Genomic DNA, 17,356 nt, shown 5'->3' on the forward strand with positions numbered 1-17,356 from the left:
TACTCGTTCTGTCTTGGTTTTCTTGCTTCTCTGTCTGGCTCCTTTGACTATTCTAATGAAAATAAGATGCCCTGCTCCCTGGCTTGTCAACAAAAGTACATGAATTCACTAGCGAGTGGATTATCAGTGGGTTTCAAAGTGACGTCACATCTTGTACTCAGATCACCTTCACCACCCCCCTACTCTGATGCCCCCTACTGTCACACTACATAACCAATTTTCAATATGCTAGTCACTACAGAGATGCTGTAGAACACTCATATGAATATTGCCAAACAAGCACATATCTCCTACTTCAAATACAAAAATCAAAATCTCTCTGGTGATGAGTCACACATAGCCCACACATTTCTCTCTCTCTCACACACACACGCACGCACGCACGCACGCACGCACGCACGCACGCACACACACACACACACACACACACACACACACACACACACACACACACACACACACACACACACACACACACACACACACACACACTTTTTAAGGCCATGTTAGGTTTCCTGCCTCTACCGGCACATACATGTTGTTTTCCTTTCTTTGTTTCTGTGGGCGGCCAGGGGGGCTTCAGCAAATGAATGTTAATATTTTTATGTGTAAGGAAAGGTTTTTAAAGACATCTTGCAATAAGGGGGCCGCAGCCAAAGCTATTTGGGGGGCCTTGGCATGGAAAAGTTTGGGAATCCCTGGATTAGATCACACTGAAGCAAACAGTGAGTGTAAAGATTTGCAAGCAATGTCACTTTGTTCAGTACATAATGCCACTTTGTATTGTAAACATGTATTTTTGTAGAACAAAATTGTGGTGCAGATACTGTAATGAAGAAAACAACAACACAAAGAGGGATGACTTTGAGTTACTTATTTGATCATTTCATCTTAAATTACAAAAGAAACATTCAATATGTACAGGAATGTCATTCTGCTCAGTCATAGCCATGCCCCATAGAATATGCTTATCGTAAACATCACAGTGCCACTAAATGTGGTTAGAATTTCTTTATATCAGTAAAACCAAAGAAAAAGGAAAAAGCTAAATAGAATATTACTTGAAAATATAATTTCTCACTGGAATTTTCCAGACTGTTGACAAAACAATATTAAGTATACATTTCCTGCACCATTTAAAAAACAAGAAAACAAGTCTAAATTGACTCCCGGTCAATTTCTTTAATCCCAAACCTTAATCTAATCATGAATAAATCAACAGTGCTCTAACTCCAACACTTGAGACACCATCTGAGTTGCTAGGTTTTAAGATACTCTGCCACTGGACACAGAACTACAAATAACCTACCAAACAACACCAAGAGAGGCGACCTCATGTTGTCTTTTACCATTTCAAATTATTACAAATAAACCAACACGTTTTCACTCCGAGGGCGTCAAACACTGTCACTTTGCCACGCACCTTGTGCGTCGGATGTTAACGCACACGGCACCCTGGTGCATCATGTTTGTATGCACATGGTTGGGGTGAGGCACAGGGGGGTGAAGGGGGTTGGGGTTAGGCAAAGGTCAGTGACGCCTTGGGGTTGGGGTTAGGCACTGGTAGCCACTTGGTTGGGGTTAGGGTCTGGATACAGGGGCGTAGACAGAAATTCAATTATGGGTGGGCCTGGATAAAATTGGGTGGGCCTGGATAAAATTGGTGGGGCAATTGCATGCCGAAATTTTGCGCAGGAAGCGCGCACAATTCCTAGATGTCATGAAGTCGTCATGCATTAGACTCTGGAGATGATGTGCCCTGCGTTTTTTTGGGGTGGGCCAGGGCAAGAAGTGGGTGGGCCTGTGCCTACCCAGGCCCACCCGTAGAAACGCCCCTGTCTGGATATGGGTTACCTGCAGCCCCTGAAGCAGCCTTCAAGGCTGGAGGTTGGAGCCTGTGATGGATGCCTGGAAGGCTTCGCCGGACATTCCACCCACACTCGTTTCTCAGAATTCTCCTCCTGGTTTCCACGAAATCAAGGTGCTTCGTGACGGTGCCCAGGGTGATGCACAAGGGTACCGTGCATTGTTAATTTCGTCGACGAAAACTATGATGAAAAATGTTTAGCAACGACCTATTTTCACTGATGAAAACTAGACGTTAACTAAATAAAAACAAAGTTGTGATGACAAAATTTATGAGGAAATCTATTGATATTTCAATCAACTAATAAAACTAGATGAAAATGTTATGTAGGGACGAATTGGGAAGAGATCCAATCAGAAGAGAGGAAGTTAAACAGTTAAATATGTGTCTGTATTGCATGTTCAAACCTTAATACCATTCCATAATGACAGACTAATAGATATATCCAATGAGTTTGGAAATTCTAGAGAAACAATAAATAATACTTTACACTTTAACTAAGCCTGTTAAATTTTAGTTGACTAAATCTACCGTAGGTTTACTCGACTAAAATCTTATGATATTTAGTCAACTAAAACTACTGTAGCTTAAAACAAACATTTCAGATGATTGAAATATCACTCAAACTAAATGGCATTTTATTCAAAAGACTATGACTAAAACTAAATCAAAATTTGCGGTCAAAGTTGACACTGCCGTGCGCGTTGACATCCAATGCACAAGGACGGTGTGTGACAAAGCGGCACCCTCGGAGTGAGAACGGGTTGCATAAACATTTGTCATATACAGATTATTATTATTAGACACACAGGATCCTAACTAAGATGTGCAAGTCCTTCTATAGGAGGTTCTAGTGTAGCATGGCCGATACAGGAGCAGCAGATGATGCTTGTGAAGCGGGAAGGCGCCTCCTGTGGTCGTTCAAAGCGCCTTCACCCACTAAAGATGCAGCAGGCAGACAGGCATCTGCCTGAATAGTCTGTTTGTTCACACTCAAGTACTGTTGGATCCCGTCCCACACACTAGGAGGAGAAAAGGAGGGAGTCTGCCTTTCTAAAAGACACGTTTCATCTGTCCTCTTAAAACGGGACCATTTTTTGTAAAAGGTGCCATTTTGGAGTTAAATGTATAAACATAAAGAAAGAATAAGCCTCACTCTAAGTCATATAGACATGTTCTGGACTGCGGGGAGTTTGCATGGCGGGCTGATTTACATAGCTCTGTGCAGAAGCCCATACTTGGGACTGTGAATACAACAGGATTCAGTGGTGGTGGAGATTTCAACATGACTTCACAGGGAGGCTGTAGAAAGTATTCCGCATCACTAAGGTTTGTGTCTTCTGTATGTTCAGGGACAGGGAGATGATTAAAAATGAAAAAGTGAATCACAGAGGGAAATGAAAATAGATTTTGTACTGTATAACTTAGTTGGCCATATAGCTTTTGATCAAAAACTCCAAACAGAGGTGACAACTAACAAACCTGCCAATCAAAATATGACCAATGAGATGGGACAAAACAGAGGAGTTATCATATTATGCTCTGGGTTGTGTTATATTGTATTGTATCATATGACATCAACTGTATGTGGTGTCGTGATATGTCAACATGTAACTTCATGCTATTTTGTGTCATCTGACTTCAAATGGAGTCACTTAATCAACACATTCTCACTCCCAACTCAAACAGTAATGTTTGGTCAGGAACCCTTGTCGTTAGTTCTTCATGCGTTGCATCTCTTGTGCTTGGGGTTAGGCAATGGTCCCCCTGGTGGTTGGTTAGGGTTAGGTACTGGAAGGATATGGGTTATGGTTATGGTCTGTGTAATGATGAACAAGCGGCCCGGCCTCAGTGGCCGCCCTCCTGGAGGGTGGCCTTTCCAACGCTGGCGTCTGCTTGGCGGTTAAAATCGCCAGTGGCCCACGAAGCGGGCCCGCTGGTATGCTTCGTTGGTGCTTCTCTATAAGCCTTCATTTCACATGAGGGACCGCCTCTGCCTCGTCTCTCAGAATTCTACCCCTGGTTTCAAAGAAATCAAGGTCATGTGACTAGCGTCACTGTGCCCGCCCCCTTGCCCGCACCGTTGATTCATAACGACGGGGGGCAGCCTTTCTCTTCGGAAAATAACGACAAGGGTTCCTGCCCGAACGCTACTGTTTTGATGAGTTGGGAGATTAAAGGAGGGGGCATTGGCTTGATGGCGCTGCTGGTCGGCTGGAGTTAGTGTCAGTAATTTGGTAGTGGGGTTTGTTTAGTACTCAGGTCCGTCCCCGCTGCCCTGCGCTGGGCTGGGCTGAGCTGGGCTGAGTGGTGCATTGTGGGACTGCAGGAACAGGAAGCTGTCTCTGGTCTGGTGTGCCCTCCTCTGGCCGTTAAGGGCTGGTGGGCGAGTGGATACCGTTCTCGCCGGTGTCCTTGGCCTTGTGTAACGCAGCCTGGATACGGAAGTGTGTCCGTGATTCCATGGAGTAATTTTTATAATTTTGCCTGAAAGGGAAGCAGCAGGAGCATGAGATTACAATACAGGTTTTATGATGAAAAAAATCAAAACTTATTTTTAATTAAAGGACTCTGTAATAAACCAATGAATCTCAAGACATGTTTCATGAACAAGTCAATGTTAACCCGGTCTTTCATTCTAGAGCTGACCCCACTGCATTTTACATTCACACTGTGGCCCTCATTAACAATGATGTCAAGGCTAGAATGGGATATACTGTATATATATACAGTATATACACACACACAGTATATATACAGTGTATATATATATATATATATATATATATATATATATATATATATATATATATATATATATATATATATATATATATATGTGTATATATATATATATATATATATATATATATATATATATATATATATATATATATATATATATATATATATATACACACATAGTATATATATAAACAAATGTCAAAGATGATGCCTTGTAGGTAGCTATACAATATCTCCAAACTGCAGTGAGAGAGTAGACCCCATCTGAAATCCTTGTTTTAAGAACATGCTTCTGCATGAGCAGAGATGATGTGAATATGTCGGAGCACGTACTTTGCTGTCTCTAGGAGTTTGATCGCCTCGCCGTTTCTGCCTTGCTCCAGACACAGCAGCCCGTGCTCCAGCAGGGCATTAGGAACCAGGTAGTGGTCATACTTAATCTGGGTCTCACTGTAGATAATGCAACAACAACAAAAAGTCAATATGAACGGAGATTCCCTTCTGCTGTCACAGTGTGCATTTAAGAAAGAAAATCACTTTTATTCAGCAAGGAGTTTGACCAGGCCAACTGCTGCTGACACACTGAAAGACGTGTGTATGTTTTTTTGTTTTTAGTCATCTACATAATATGTGCCTGCAAGGGTGGAAGTAAATAATTTACTCACATCACTGTTGAGTGGATTTCTTTTTTGTGTAATTTCAAGTCAGTCATTTTACTTTTACCCAAGTACATTTTTACTGAAGCATTGTACTTCGCTACATTTACACATCCATTACATATACATTTTGTGTCTGTTCATAAGTATCAGAAATTGGACCATTGGCATTCATAGTGAACAGTCAGTCAACAAAGAAGAGAAGAGTCATCTGGATTTACTTTGTGCACTTAAGTGTGTAATTTCCACATTTTCCATTTAAAATAATCTAGTTTAAACTCTGTCTTCTTGTCCTTTTAAAATTAACAATGTTCTCTTTTCTAAAACGTAACTCGGTAACCTTGTAACTCTGAGTACATTTTAAATTAGCTGCTTTTTACTTTTACTTAATATATTTTTTACACTGGTAATTTTATCAGTAGGACACTCTCTAGAGTCTAGACACTACTAGAGTCTAGTACCATTGTGTGTGTGTGTGTGTGTGTGTGTGTGTGTGTGTGTGTGTGTGTGTGTGTGTGTGTGTGTGTGTGTGTGTGTGTGTGTGTGTCAGTGTGTGTGTGTGTGTGTGTGTGTGTGTGTGTGTGTGTGTGTGTGTGTGTGTGTGTGTGTGTGTGTGTGTGTGTGTTTTGGCAGTGGCTTACTTGCAGAGGACGAGGGTGAAGTAGTGTTCAGCCTCCTCCTGGTGCCCCAGGTGTTTGAGACACAGGCCCCTCAGCAGACTCACCAGACACTGGTCGTCTATGGAGAACTCATTTCCTGACAGACACACAACAGGACAGTCAGGACTGCAGAAGCCAGTTCATACCGACTACCACAAAGCTAACAAATAACCTCATAAACAGTCGTATCTACAGATAATAGCAGTGGCTTGGATGTGCTGACATAGAATGTGATTACAATTACAATTTCCCATTTGGTAGATGTTTTTATCCAAAGCGATGTACAAATGAGATTTTAATAGAGCACAAACAAGGATCTAGTCTTGGGCGAACGAGAGTAAGGGCCATGAAGCTAAGTAGCTAAGCAGTAGCACATAGGTCAGACCTGGGCATTATACAGCCCGAGGACCAGAACCTGCCCTCATGATGGTTCTGCCTGGCCCGGGAGGTCTAAGAGAAACTACACCATTTTACTTACGAAACTAGAAAATTAAAATAATTAAATAAAACATTTGAATGAAATTACCTAGATTGGCTTTTATTTTGAAACACTTGTGAGTGTTCTTCATTCGGGCAGTGGACTATCCAACAAATCAACTCATGTCCTCATAAATTGAGGGAAAAGGTCACATGTACTGTATGTATAATGAGATGGTATATATTGGTTTGGATTCCCCACCTCCCCCCTCCATTTTTTCCCATCAGGTTTGTTTGGTTTCATTTTTCAACCTTGCTTTTTGGACCTGCAGTGGGGGGGTTTTGCATGCTGGGAGATTTTTTGTTTATTTTATTTTATTTTTATTGAAAATATTTTACCCAAAATGGTCAGTCCTATACAGTAGGTACAAAGACTCCTGCATAGAGTTTAATTTTCTTAATAAGATGTTTAGAGTGATCTTCAATATAAGAAATGCTGAGGAATAAGTGCACAGTACATTTTCTATAATTAAATCTAGTGGAAACAAATTTAGGTTACGTCACTGCTTCAGTTGCTGGCCGGAACAAGAATTACAACCAGTTACGAAACACTGTATAGAAATCGCCGATCTCCTTGCTGACTTTTAGAGTGTTTCATAACCAGTTAAAAGTTCCTCATAGCTGCTTTAAGGGGAAAATCAGAGCTCCAGCAGTTAATGTCAAAATAAAATAGGACAGTTTCAGTTCAAGTGGATCAAATGATAAATGTTTTTGTTTACTTGGGCTGCTGTCAAGATTAGCCTGTGCTTCGTCCAGTGTTTTCAGCATTCCCTCAGTCAGGTCTTTGTGTTTGCCGATGACTGTATAGCCGTTCCAGATGTACATCATCTCCTAGACAACATGCAAGTGCACACGCACACACACACACACACACACACACACACACACACACACACACACACACACACACACACACACACACACACACACACACACAAGACCAATAATTAGCTATTTTTTGGGACCGGAGAAATACTGTACAATCCCAATGAGAATCCTCAACTCACATCAAGGTACTGACTTCAACTACATCCTTTCATTGATGCTTTTGAACCAGGTTTTTCAGATAAAATGACAACCGCAGTAACAGAGAAGAGTGAAAATACAGTCATGTGACACGGCAGTACCAGTACTGACCAGAGGAGGAGCGGGAAGGGCAATGGGGTTTTCTGCTAGGTAGCGACGGGCTTTCCTGATGGCAAACTTCTCTGTTGGCAAAGACTTGCCTGCTATTTTCTGCTTCAGTCCTGGAACCTGCCTGGAAGAAATATGATGCAATTCATACACATGCATGTTAATAATATGGAGAAAAATGTGTGACAAACAGTATGTAAATATCTACCAGAGAGAGAGAGAGAGAGAGAGAGAGAGAGAGATTATTAGAGTGGAACTTTGCTTTGGTACCATATCAATAGGTACAGTTGCAGTGGTTTCTACCCAAAACAAAATGCCATGGTGAGGTATTACAACCGTTACATTCTTGGTACTGTTGTTAGCAAGTCTCCAGTAATATTTGGCAGATGATGTGGTGTTAGATATCACAGTGGCAGTGAATCATCTCTGTTTCACTGTGGTTCGTTTGTGTCGTTTTCTAAGCTGTTCCAGTTTCACGTTGTACCTGAACAGAGTGAGCTCAGTCTCCCCGAACGTTAGGCAGTCATCCTTAGTCAGCATGCTGAGGTAGGCTGCTTTCATATATGCATATGTAGCCTGAGGGAGGAGGACAAAGCTGTTACTACTGTTACAGCTGTGTGGAGTTTAGAGAGCCAGAAGCAGGGCTGCCTGCTGCCGCACTCGAGTACAGTTTCAGTCTTCAGTCTGGTCTCAAAACTCGTCTCAGTCAGACTTGTCTTAGCCCCGCCCACTACTGCCTGTTGACTAATACCTATTTAAAAATTGAAAATATACTGTAGTGCAGTTTATTTTTTCCCACCATCACTACAATTTAAAAGATTTCATCCTGTGCATCGACTGTCAGGTGAACATTTTTGATGTTAGAATTTAAATTGAATTTCTCCAAACTATGGATTGAGACAGTTCTACAACCCTTGGCATTAGCAAACCTTTTAAAATACAATTAAATGAATTCAAAATTGTGTGATCGTCTCTGCCACGAGTCACACAGAGTCTGTGTAGCGGCTCACCTTGGACCAGGAGTTCTCCTTGCTGAGCAGGTCAGCGTAAAAGTAAGCCATCTTCCAGTGCCTCTTGTATGTGAAGCACCACATCAGCTCCCAGTAACACATGTGATGGAACTGCTTCCACTGCTGCTGGGCCTCACAACACTCCTCAAAGCGGTTGATAGCCTGACAGAGACATGGACAGGTGATAGGGATGAGAGTCTCTCCTTAGAGCACAATATAATATATATTTATCTATCTATCTATCTATCTATCTATCTATCTATCTATCTATGCAAGCTGCAGGGCCAGCTCGGCCAGCTGCAGGGCGGGCGAGCCTAGGAATCGAGCTGAGATGCCTAGTATAATATAATTCAATAAGATTGAATCTGGAGATAAATGTGAGCGATTTGATTTGATATGATATGATACCATGCAATTCCATACAACACCACTGACTTTGATTTAGTGCCATGAAAAGCAGTGCAGAGTTTTGTTACGGTTGTCTTCATTTGGTTCTTGACTTGTGCGGTAATCATTAGAAATCTTTAAATAGAGCGCACGACTCAAAAATGTTCACATCAAAGAAATGGCCAGGCACTCCAAGTCTACAATATGTTTTCATTTATTCTTAAAGGGATAGTTCGGATTTTTTGATGTGGGGTTGTATGAGGTACTTGCATACAGTCAGTGTACCACATGCACTGGAATGCAGCCGGCGCGGTCCCAGTTTGGAGAAATGGATACCGGCTGCGTCAGGCAGGTAGAGGTGTCTGCTGAGTGTGAAGGGGGCCAAACTCCAAACTGGGACCGCGCCGCCTGCATTCTACTGCATGTAGTACACTGACTGTATGCAAGTACCTCATACAACCCCACATCAAAAAATCTGAACTATCTAAAATACTGACTAAATGTCTGTTGCTACTGCTGTGTTTTAAGAATAAAATAAATTGGTATACGTACTTGGAGTGCTATTTATTTATTTTTAAGTGATCAGAACTACCCTGCTCATTCAACTGATTCAATATCATCCAAATAATAATTTGCACTTTTTACTGAGACACATGATGTGACTTTGTCTGGTATTTCTTTGGAGCTTGACAAAAATTAAGACATATTCTTTTTTCAGTCAGTCAGATATTTTAGGTTCTTTCAGCGATGCGAAATACTTTTATCCCCTTTTTTTATAAACTTAAAAAAAAATGTGAAAATCATTCATTCCACCACAACAAAAAAGAAACAAAGGACAGGGCTTTATAATATAAAGCATCCAAGTAGCGCCACTGTGGAAGTGACAGTGTTCCTGTACATTGAACAGATTGTGAAAGTTTGGAATGACTGAGTGAAATGCAGTGACACAAACACTTATAGCATTCAGGAAGTGCTTGTGTGTTAGGTGTGAAAATGCTGAGAATCACTATCAAGAGCGACCAAAGTCTTGAGTCAAAACCTGCGTATGAGAAACGACTGACACTCACACCATCCAGGTTGCCTTTGATCTCCTCTATTCGACCAGCGAAGAACAAGAAGATGGAGCCCTGGAGGAGAGAGAGACGCAGGCCACACAGTGTGTTTAGAGACACGACACAGCACATCACCTGCTTCACTTTCACAAGGCACTGAGCTGAATGTTGCCAAACCTTAGGATACTTTTTCAGATACGGCTGCAGCAGTTTCTCTGCATCCACTACGTCCCCCTCTCCAGTTCCTGCATGACAAATACAACAACAAAAATAGCTATGATCTCTCTATATACTGTATATCTGTCCTATAGGGATTTTTATGCCGATATTTTCCAACTCTTTTGGCCGATTGATTGCCGATGCTGATATTTGCGCACGTTATTATTTCCCCTCCTAATGTCAGAGACCATCTCAAGTCTCTCCTGTAGTGGAATTAACACATTACTACGCCTAGGCTTATCCTGATGGCCCACTGGCAGATGCAAATGTACACACACATTCACTGGGCAAAATAAGAAAACATGCATTTTTTCTTTTATTTATGTAACATTTTCTTTCAAACAAAACTTTAAGATTCATTCAACTTAAACAGGCTTGGATGATATTGACCTGTCATATCGTCAGAAATGTCACATGCCGATATTTCATATTAATCGTCCGATACGGATGACGTACCGATATAATTGTTTATCCCTAATCTGTGTGTTTTTGTTGTTGGTTGCAATTGTGTGTGTGTGTGTGTGTGTGTGTGTGTGTGTGTGTGTGTGTGTGTGTGTGTGTGTGCGTGCGTGCGTGTGTGTGTGTGTGTGTGTCCCTCCTCACCCAGAATGAAGCTCATGAAGGTATGATAGCAGAGCAGCAACATGTTACACAAGAAGGACCTGAATGTGTTTTCTGCACAGCCTTCCTGGAGCTGCTGCAGGCCGAACTCCTGCACACACACACACACACACACACACACACACACACACACACACACACACACACACACACACACACACACACACACACACACACACACACACACACACACACACACACACTTTTAAAAGTCACAATTTAGTGAAAATCAAATAGTTAATCTTCTCTTGATTTTTCAATCTAATATTTAATTCAAGACTAAGTAAAATATGTGTTCTGTTTGCATTTACATGCTTGCATTTGGATTGCTAACACCCCCTTTCTAGCCCAAGTGATATACGATGTGATGCGGTCCTGCATAATTGCAGCAGCATAATTGTTTGATCCAAAGGTGGAAGGGAGACACACACATCCCAGCCTAGTAGGGCAAGTGCAGAACTTACAGTGATGAATGCAAATAAAATGGTAAAAAGTTCGCACACTGCAAAGGGCTTCAGTTACGTAACGTTTGGGGCCGCACCCTGCCCTTCTTCCTCCTGAAGAAGGGCAGGGTGCTGCCCCGGGTGAAACGCTACTACACGGTGTTGCAATCAAAAACCTAACTGGAGCCCTTTGCAGTGTGCAAACTTTTTACCATTTTATTTGCATAATTGTTTGAACCATGAAACGACAGCTAGCGTTGCATTTGTGGAGAAAGAAATGGTAAACAGGGTTACGGTTAACCACATGTGTGTTTCTCAGAAGACCACGTCTCTCCACCAGAGGTGGAAGGCAAAAACTTATGTGACCTCCATTTATCTAACTAGCTAACATCTGTGCAGGTATATGTGTCTTTCTTGGCAAGTTATCTAGCAAAGCTAATCTGAGATGTTTTCAACAGATTATTGAAGATAATCGCCTCCTGTTACAGTGTCAGCACAGAGCAGTCAGCAACAGGTAGGACACCAAAGTGTTATAGAGAATATAAAACATGATATTCAAGTTGAATTCATAATGTATTTTGTGTAACTGCCTCTTATGTCATTTTGTGTAGTAAGTCTAGCCTATGAATGATGTTAATTTCCAAAAACATGAATGAAGCCTTTGCAGACACCTCTCGTGTGTTTATAGCATCTCTATAATAAATTGGGTTCTTGGTTGGGGAGCCTGTTCGGGGGGAACAGGCGGGAGGAACTTGTGGGAATAGCATGATCCTCCCACGTGCTACGTCCTGCCGGTGAAACTCCCCCTGTCAGGTGAAAAGAAGTGGCTGGCAGCTGCACATGTGTCGGAGGAAGCATGGTGCTAGTCTACGGCTCTCCCCAGATCGGCAGAGGGTGGAGCAGCGACCGGGGCAGCAGAGGGAAAAATTGGCCAAGTACAATTGGGGAGAAAAATGGAGGCATTCCAAACAAAACAAAAAATCTTTAATGTAGCATTGAGAGTCAAGCATAATTAGTAATTAGCCTAATCATCTTTTCTGTATTCACTAAATGGTTAACTATTTTCAGTAATAACAATAGAGTCCGCACACTGGCAGCTGCTCCCAAATATTTATTTGACCACAAAAAAGTGACGTTTCGGGCAAAGCCCTTCCTCAGACAAACACTATTAACACTAATAACTATTTTCAGTACCCTTGAATATAGAAAATTGCACAGTTGCCTGTCAATTGTAATGCAAACTTACAGACAGTAGATTTCATAATTTGCTTGATCGGCCTATGGTAGCTGAGAGCTGTGAAAACGTGTTCTTAAAATGCACCTGTAATTCTTCACAGTCATTTATCTTTGAAAATGTACAGGTGTTGTTTATTTATAGGCTATTATGCATTGATTTTCTTTGTCTGGCCCACTTGAGACCAAATTGGGTCGCATGTGGCCCGTGGACTAAAATGAGTTTGACACCCCTGAACTAGAACCTCCACACCTTGAGCCAGTACACCTCCAGATGCTGCGGGCAGTTCCCCCTTTGCCTCAGCCCATTCTGAGCTCTCAGTCATCAGGAGAAGCTCACCTTATTACCAGAGAAGCCCACCCACTCCAGCAGCCTGAGTGTCCGTGTGGGCAACATGGAAATCATCTGCAGGAAGATGAGAAGCAGAGGAGAGAAACAGGAGCTGAATGGCTAGAAACAATTGGGTGCCTTTATGGTCATCATTATCGCATGGATGGTTTCCAAGGGGATAATTAAGCCTATTATCAGGTATATTAGGTCTGGACTACAAGTAATGTAATGGCTCTCCAGCATAAATAACCATACAAAAAAAATACAAAAAATGCAAATGTTTTTTTATGGTTTATTTCAACCTAATTCAACCGTACTTATCTGACACTAAATTGTGCTGATGTGGTAAACCATCATGCTAAACCATGTAAGCAAGCAGGATACTACAAATACTTACAGATTATTTGCAACTACGGTATTCTTTGAGCCAGGTTTGATTCTGGTAAGGCCTTCCTTCTCCTTACCAGATTGAAGGCGCCCACTCCCAGCTTGACGCCTCCCTCAAAATGGCCGTGGTTGTCGCCATGAGTGTAGCCAGTGGAATGGAGGACTGTGTGAAGCTCTCTGCAAGGTGTAGGAAGAGGGAACACATGATGAGGAGAAAAACCCCACCAACACAGTGTTCAGCGAGGTGAAGAGGAAGAGAGAGACAGAGAGAGAGAGAGAAAGAGAGAGAGACAGACAGACAGACAGAGAGAGAGACAGAGAGAGAGAGAGAGAGAGCGAGAGAGTGAGAGAGAGAGAGAGAACGAGAGACAGACACAGAGAGAGAGAGAGAGAGGGAGAGAGAGAGAGCCTCAAAGTGAGGGGGCTGGTGGAGGAGAAGAGGGTATTCTGGAGTTTGGGTTCTTACTTGTATGTCTGGTAGGAATTCCTCACTTTAATGCCCCCTTTGATGAAACTGATCATGTTTTCATCCTAGAGAGAGAAGACAGTGAGAGTAAAGAAAGAAAGAAAGAAAGAAAGAAAGAAAGAAAGAAAGAAAGAAAGAAAGAAAGAAAGAAAGAAAGAAAGAAAAGAAAGAAAGAAAGGTTTAAAACAAAACTCAAAAGTGATAGCTGATAGCAGACCTCTGATCAGTCAGGCTGTGGGAGTGTTTTCAGACCTGAAGGAAGGTGAGCGCTGCCCTCTGCAGGAGACACTCGGCGTAGCAAACCTCTGCATGGAGTTCCTCTGAGGTGAAAGAGATGACATCACAGTTATCTTCAGTCAGACAGTCTGAAAGCAGCTAGCTCAGCAGAGCTTGGGGGCTGCGGCATAACAGCCCCCACACACACACGTCACACACACACACACACACACACACACACACACACACACACACACACACACACGTCACACACACACACACACGTCACACACACACACGCACACACACCCACACACACGCACACACACACACACACACACACACACACACACACACACACACACATACACACACACATGCACACGCATACACAAAGCATTAAGTTCAAATTGCTGGCCATTACTAGTCACGCACGCACAAACAAACAAACAAGTACCCGCACACCCAAAGCACAAGTTAAAACTGCTGCGTATCTGTTAGCACGGTATGCAGTGATTATGAATCATAGTGACACACAGAGTGGATCATGGCGTATGAAATATTTACTCATCCTGCCGCCGGACGGCCCAACTGACCTTCAGTGAAGTTTTTGCTGGAGAAGCTGGACTTCTTGCGGTGTCTGGGTGAGAGCACAAAAATCATCATCAGTTTATCAGTGAATTTGTTACATGGAAAATGTTCAGGGTTGTTTTTCTTCTTTTTTTTTTCTTCTTTTTTGTGATTTCCTCCCCAATTGTACTTGGCCAATTTCTCCCTGCTGCCCCGGTCGCTGCTCCGCCCTCTGCCGATCTGAGGAGAGCCGTAGACTAGCAGCATGCTTCCTCCGAAGCAGTTGCCAGCCGCTTCTTTTCACCTGACAGCGGGGAGCTTCACCGGCAGGACGTAGCATGTCGGTATAGAGAGCCGCAGGAATGAGTCGGGAAGTATACTTCCGGGTTCGTGGGAGGAAAAGTCTATGGGATTTAACATGGGGGTTTCGCTTAAATGCATAAAATAAGGTCTGTGGTTAACAAAAGTTTATGGGAACATGAATTTGGGTTCAAAAGGCATAAAAGTTATTCACGTTTGTGAACAGTGAGTATCATTCTGAAGCCCTAATCCATACCACACATACCCCTAATTCGGCTTGCCACCCGCAGACACAGCCAATGGTGCCTGCATGGATGCCTGACCAAGCTGGAGGTAACACGGGGGCGCGAACCTGCAACCCTCATGTTGGTGGGCAGGGAACCTACCGCTACACTGCCCAGACACCCAGGCTTGTTTTTCAACAGCGTTGCACAGCACTGTCTTGCATTTGCTTAGTTATCTCTTTTCTATGCAAATCAGTGGCCCAGCCTCATTCCAGTAAAGGCAGGATGCTGAGTCGCTGCAGGGTGAAGTTACCCCAAGGTGCTGAGTGAGGAGTTACTTTTCTCACATCATAACCTTGAAATGGAAAACTGCATCTGTGACGTCAGGGCGGTGTCAGGGCGACTGGTCGGAATAGCACAATAACGTGTGTGCGTGTGTGTGTGTGTGTGTGTGTGGCGTGTGTGTCTGTGTGTGTGTCTGTCTGTCTGTGTGTGTGTGTGGCGTGTGTGTCTGTGTGTGTGTGCATTGCGGATGAGTTGATGGAGTCTAATGTTAGTCCATTAGGAGGAGAGGAGCGGTATACATGGCATTCTCACACAGTGGCTCCAGGACAAAGTGTGACATTCCTCTGGCCGATGAGTTGGCCTGATGCCAGCATGTTCTCTGAGTTACAGCTGCCAGCGGGTCGTGCTGTGCAGTGACTGAGTAAGCCTCACTCCACGAGGCGACAGACGCTAGAGCCTGTGGGTTTTAGCCTCCTCGCTAGAGCGTCCGCCTTCCATGCCGGAGGTTCCGAGTTCGATCCCCAGCTGCGGGGGAACCACACTACACGGGCTACATCTGCTTTTTGGTGCAATGTTACTAATGGGATCCAGAGATAAACAGATACAGTACCATTGGCTGTGTGTCTGGTGAGGGGCTAACTATCAGATAAGGACAGGGTAAAGGAGGCTGTGCTTGCCAAAACGTAACCCCAAAATCCACGAGTCCCTGCCTCATTTTAGGAGCAATAGTTGAAAATATGTTGTAGATGGCAGAACTTTTTGTTGTTGTTGTCTATACGAGGGATCAGCCGATCAGCATTTTGGTAAAGAAACCGCGTTCACTGGGTGGAAACGGGTAACTTTATAATGGGACCCTATCGAGCCAGCCTTGCGTGTCTCACTCCAGCTGTTTACCAAATTCACTTCATTTTAAAAACTGCGACAGCTCACACAACTTTAACACGACTATTATACATCAGACTCTTGAGCTCCTTCTACTCTCACTCAGAATGTCAAAATAGAAGCGATGTGATGTATCGTTTTTGAGATATTAACGTTTGTTTGGCACAACTCATACTAATTAACTGCTGTGGGGTTCCGCATTTCTGGGCGGTTGTGATGTCACGCTGTTGCCTCGTAGAGCCCACGGTGGGTAAGTCCCAAAATTTCACTTTCAGTATTTTACCAGCTAACTAGATTTTGGGATTTGAACCTCCTAGTGTAAACAAACTTTTTTCTTTAAGTGGCTGGTAAATACCAACATTTCACTTTTTTTATTTTAACAGCTGTTTGATTTCAACACAAACTTAACAGGCACTGTCGACCAGCATCTGGCCGGCCGCTGGTGCAGTGTTCCTCCGTGATGTGTGAAAGTCTCACCGCTGACAGACGGCCTGGGCCTCCTTCATGGTGTTTCCTGCTGCCAGGATGTGTTCCGGGTCAAAGGTCATCATGGCCTGCATCTCCAGGATGGTGGCGTAGGTCAGAGCATGGTACATGCTGTCTTTGGTTCTGCAAACAGACAGCATCCAGTGTTTGATTTCAGTTGCACTGTCTTTGGCTTTGAAGCCAGCTTTGAAGAGGCAGCGAGAGAGATATTGAAAGATCTGCGAGACATTGCTCTGTCTTTGGTGTGGTGACAGAAATGACAGAGCAGGAGGGGGAAAAAAATGTCATATTATTTCACTCAAGTAAGATTGAATTGAAGGCAGCCCTTCACAAGTGGATGCTTAGTCAGACAGAACAAAATGAGAGAGGACCGAAGAGGAGCAGAAGAATACAGCAGCTGTGGCCGGATACTCGACAACTTCTGCTGATGTGAGGGAGGCATTGTGATTGGATACTGGGAGGACACACTCCACACACACACACACACACACACACACACACACACACACACACACACACACACACACAAAACAGTTCATATCTATTTATAACTGTGGTTGTTGGGCCGTCACATCATCACACCCTGTGACTCAAGAAAAAATACCAAAAGTTGCTCTTCCTGGTTCTGAACGTTCTGAAGTGACGGAGGGAGGAGGACAAGTTTTTTTCGTCACATTGGTAAAGCAGACGTACAGGCAGAGAGGAG

The 17,356-nt window shown here is 43.2% G+C and overlaps 1 protein-coding gene across 2 annotated transcripts in view; it reads right to left on the reverse strand.

The window, feature by feature from the left end:
* Positions 1–859: 859 nt before the first annotated feature.
* The window catches only part of ttc39a (tetratricopeptide repeat domain 39A), a 40,504-nt gene continuing 24,007 nt past the window's right edge, over positions 860–17,356 (reverse strand). For both annotated transcript variants that reach the window (XM_083648267.1, XM_083648268.1), the window contains 16 exons: positions 16,642–16,773; positions 14,500–14,543; positions 13,940–14,007; positions 13,688–13,752; positions 13,299–13,398; positions 12,844–12,909; positions 10,810–10,918; positions 10,165–10,232; positions 10,003–10,062; positions 8,549–8,710; positions 8,023–8,114; positions 7,542–7,662; positions 7,124–7,235; positions 5,910–6,024; positions 4,946–5,062; positions 860–4,354 (listed from right to left, as the gene is read on the reverse strand). In XM_083648267.1, the coding sequence (XP_083504393.1) occupies positions 4,240–4,354; positions 4,946–5,062; positions 5,910–6,024; positions 7,124–7,235; positions 7,542–7,662; positions 8,023–8,114; positions 8,549–8,710; positions 10,003–10,062; positions 10,165–10,232; positions 10,810–10,918; positions 12,844–12,909; positions 13,299–13,398; positions 13,688–13,752; positions 13,940–14,007; positions 14,500–14,543; positions 16,642–16,773 (1,546 nt within the window). In that variant the 3' untranslated portion in view covers positions 860–4,239. The remainder of the gene's footprint in view (positions 4,355–4,945; positions 5,063–5,909; positions 6,025–7,123; positions 7,236–7,541; positions 7,663–8,022; positions 8,115–8,548; positions 8,711–10,002; positions 10,063–10,164; positions 10,233–10,809; positions 10,919–12,843; positions 12,910–13,298; positions 13,399–13,687; positions 13,753–13,939; positions 14,008–14,499; positions 14,544–16,641; positions 16,774–17,356) is intronic.

The sequence above is a fragment of the Poromitra crassiceps genome (assembly GCF_964638095.1).
Source record: "Poromitra crassiceps genome assembly, chromosome: 12".
Classification (NCBI taxonomy): domain Eukaryota; kingdom Metazoa; phylum Chordata; class Actinopteri; order Beryciformes; family Melamphaidae; genus Poromitra; species Poromitra crassiceps.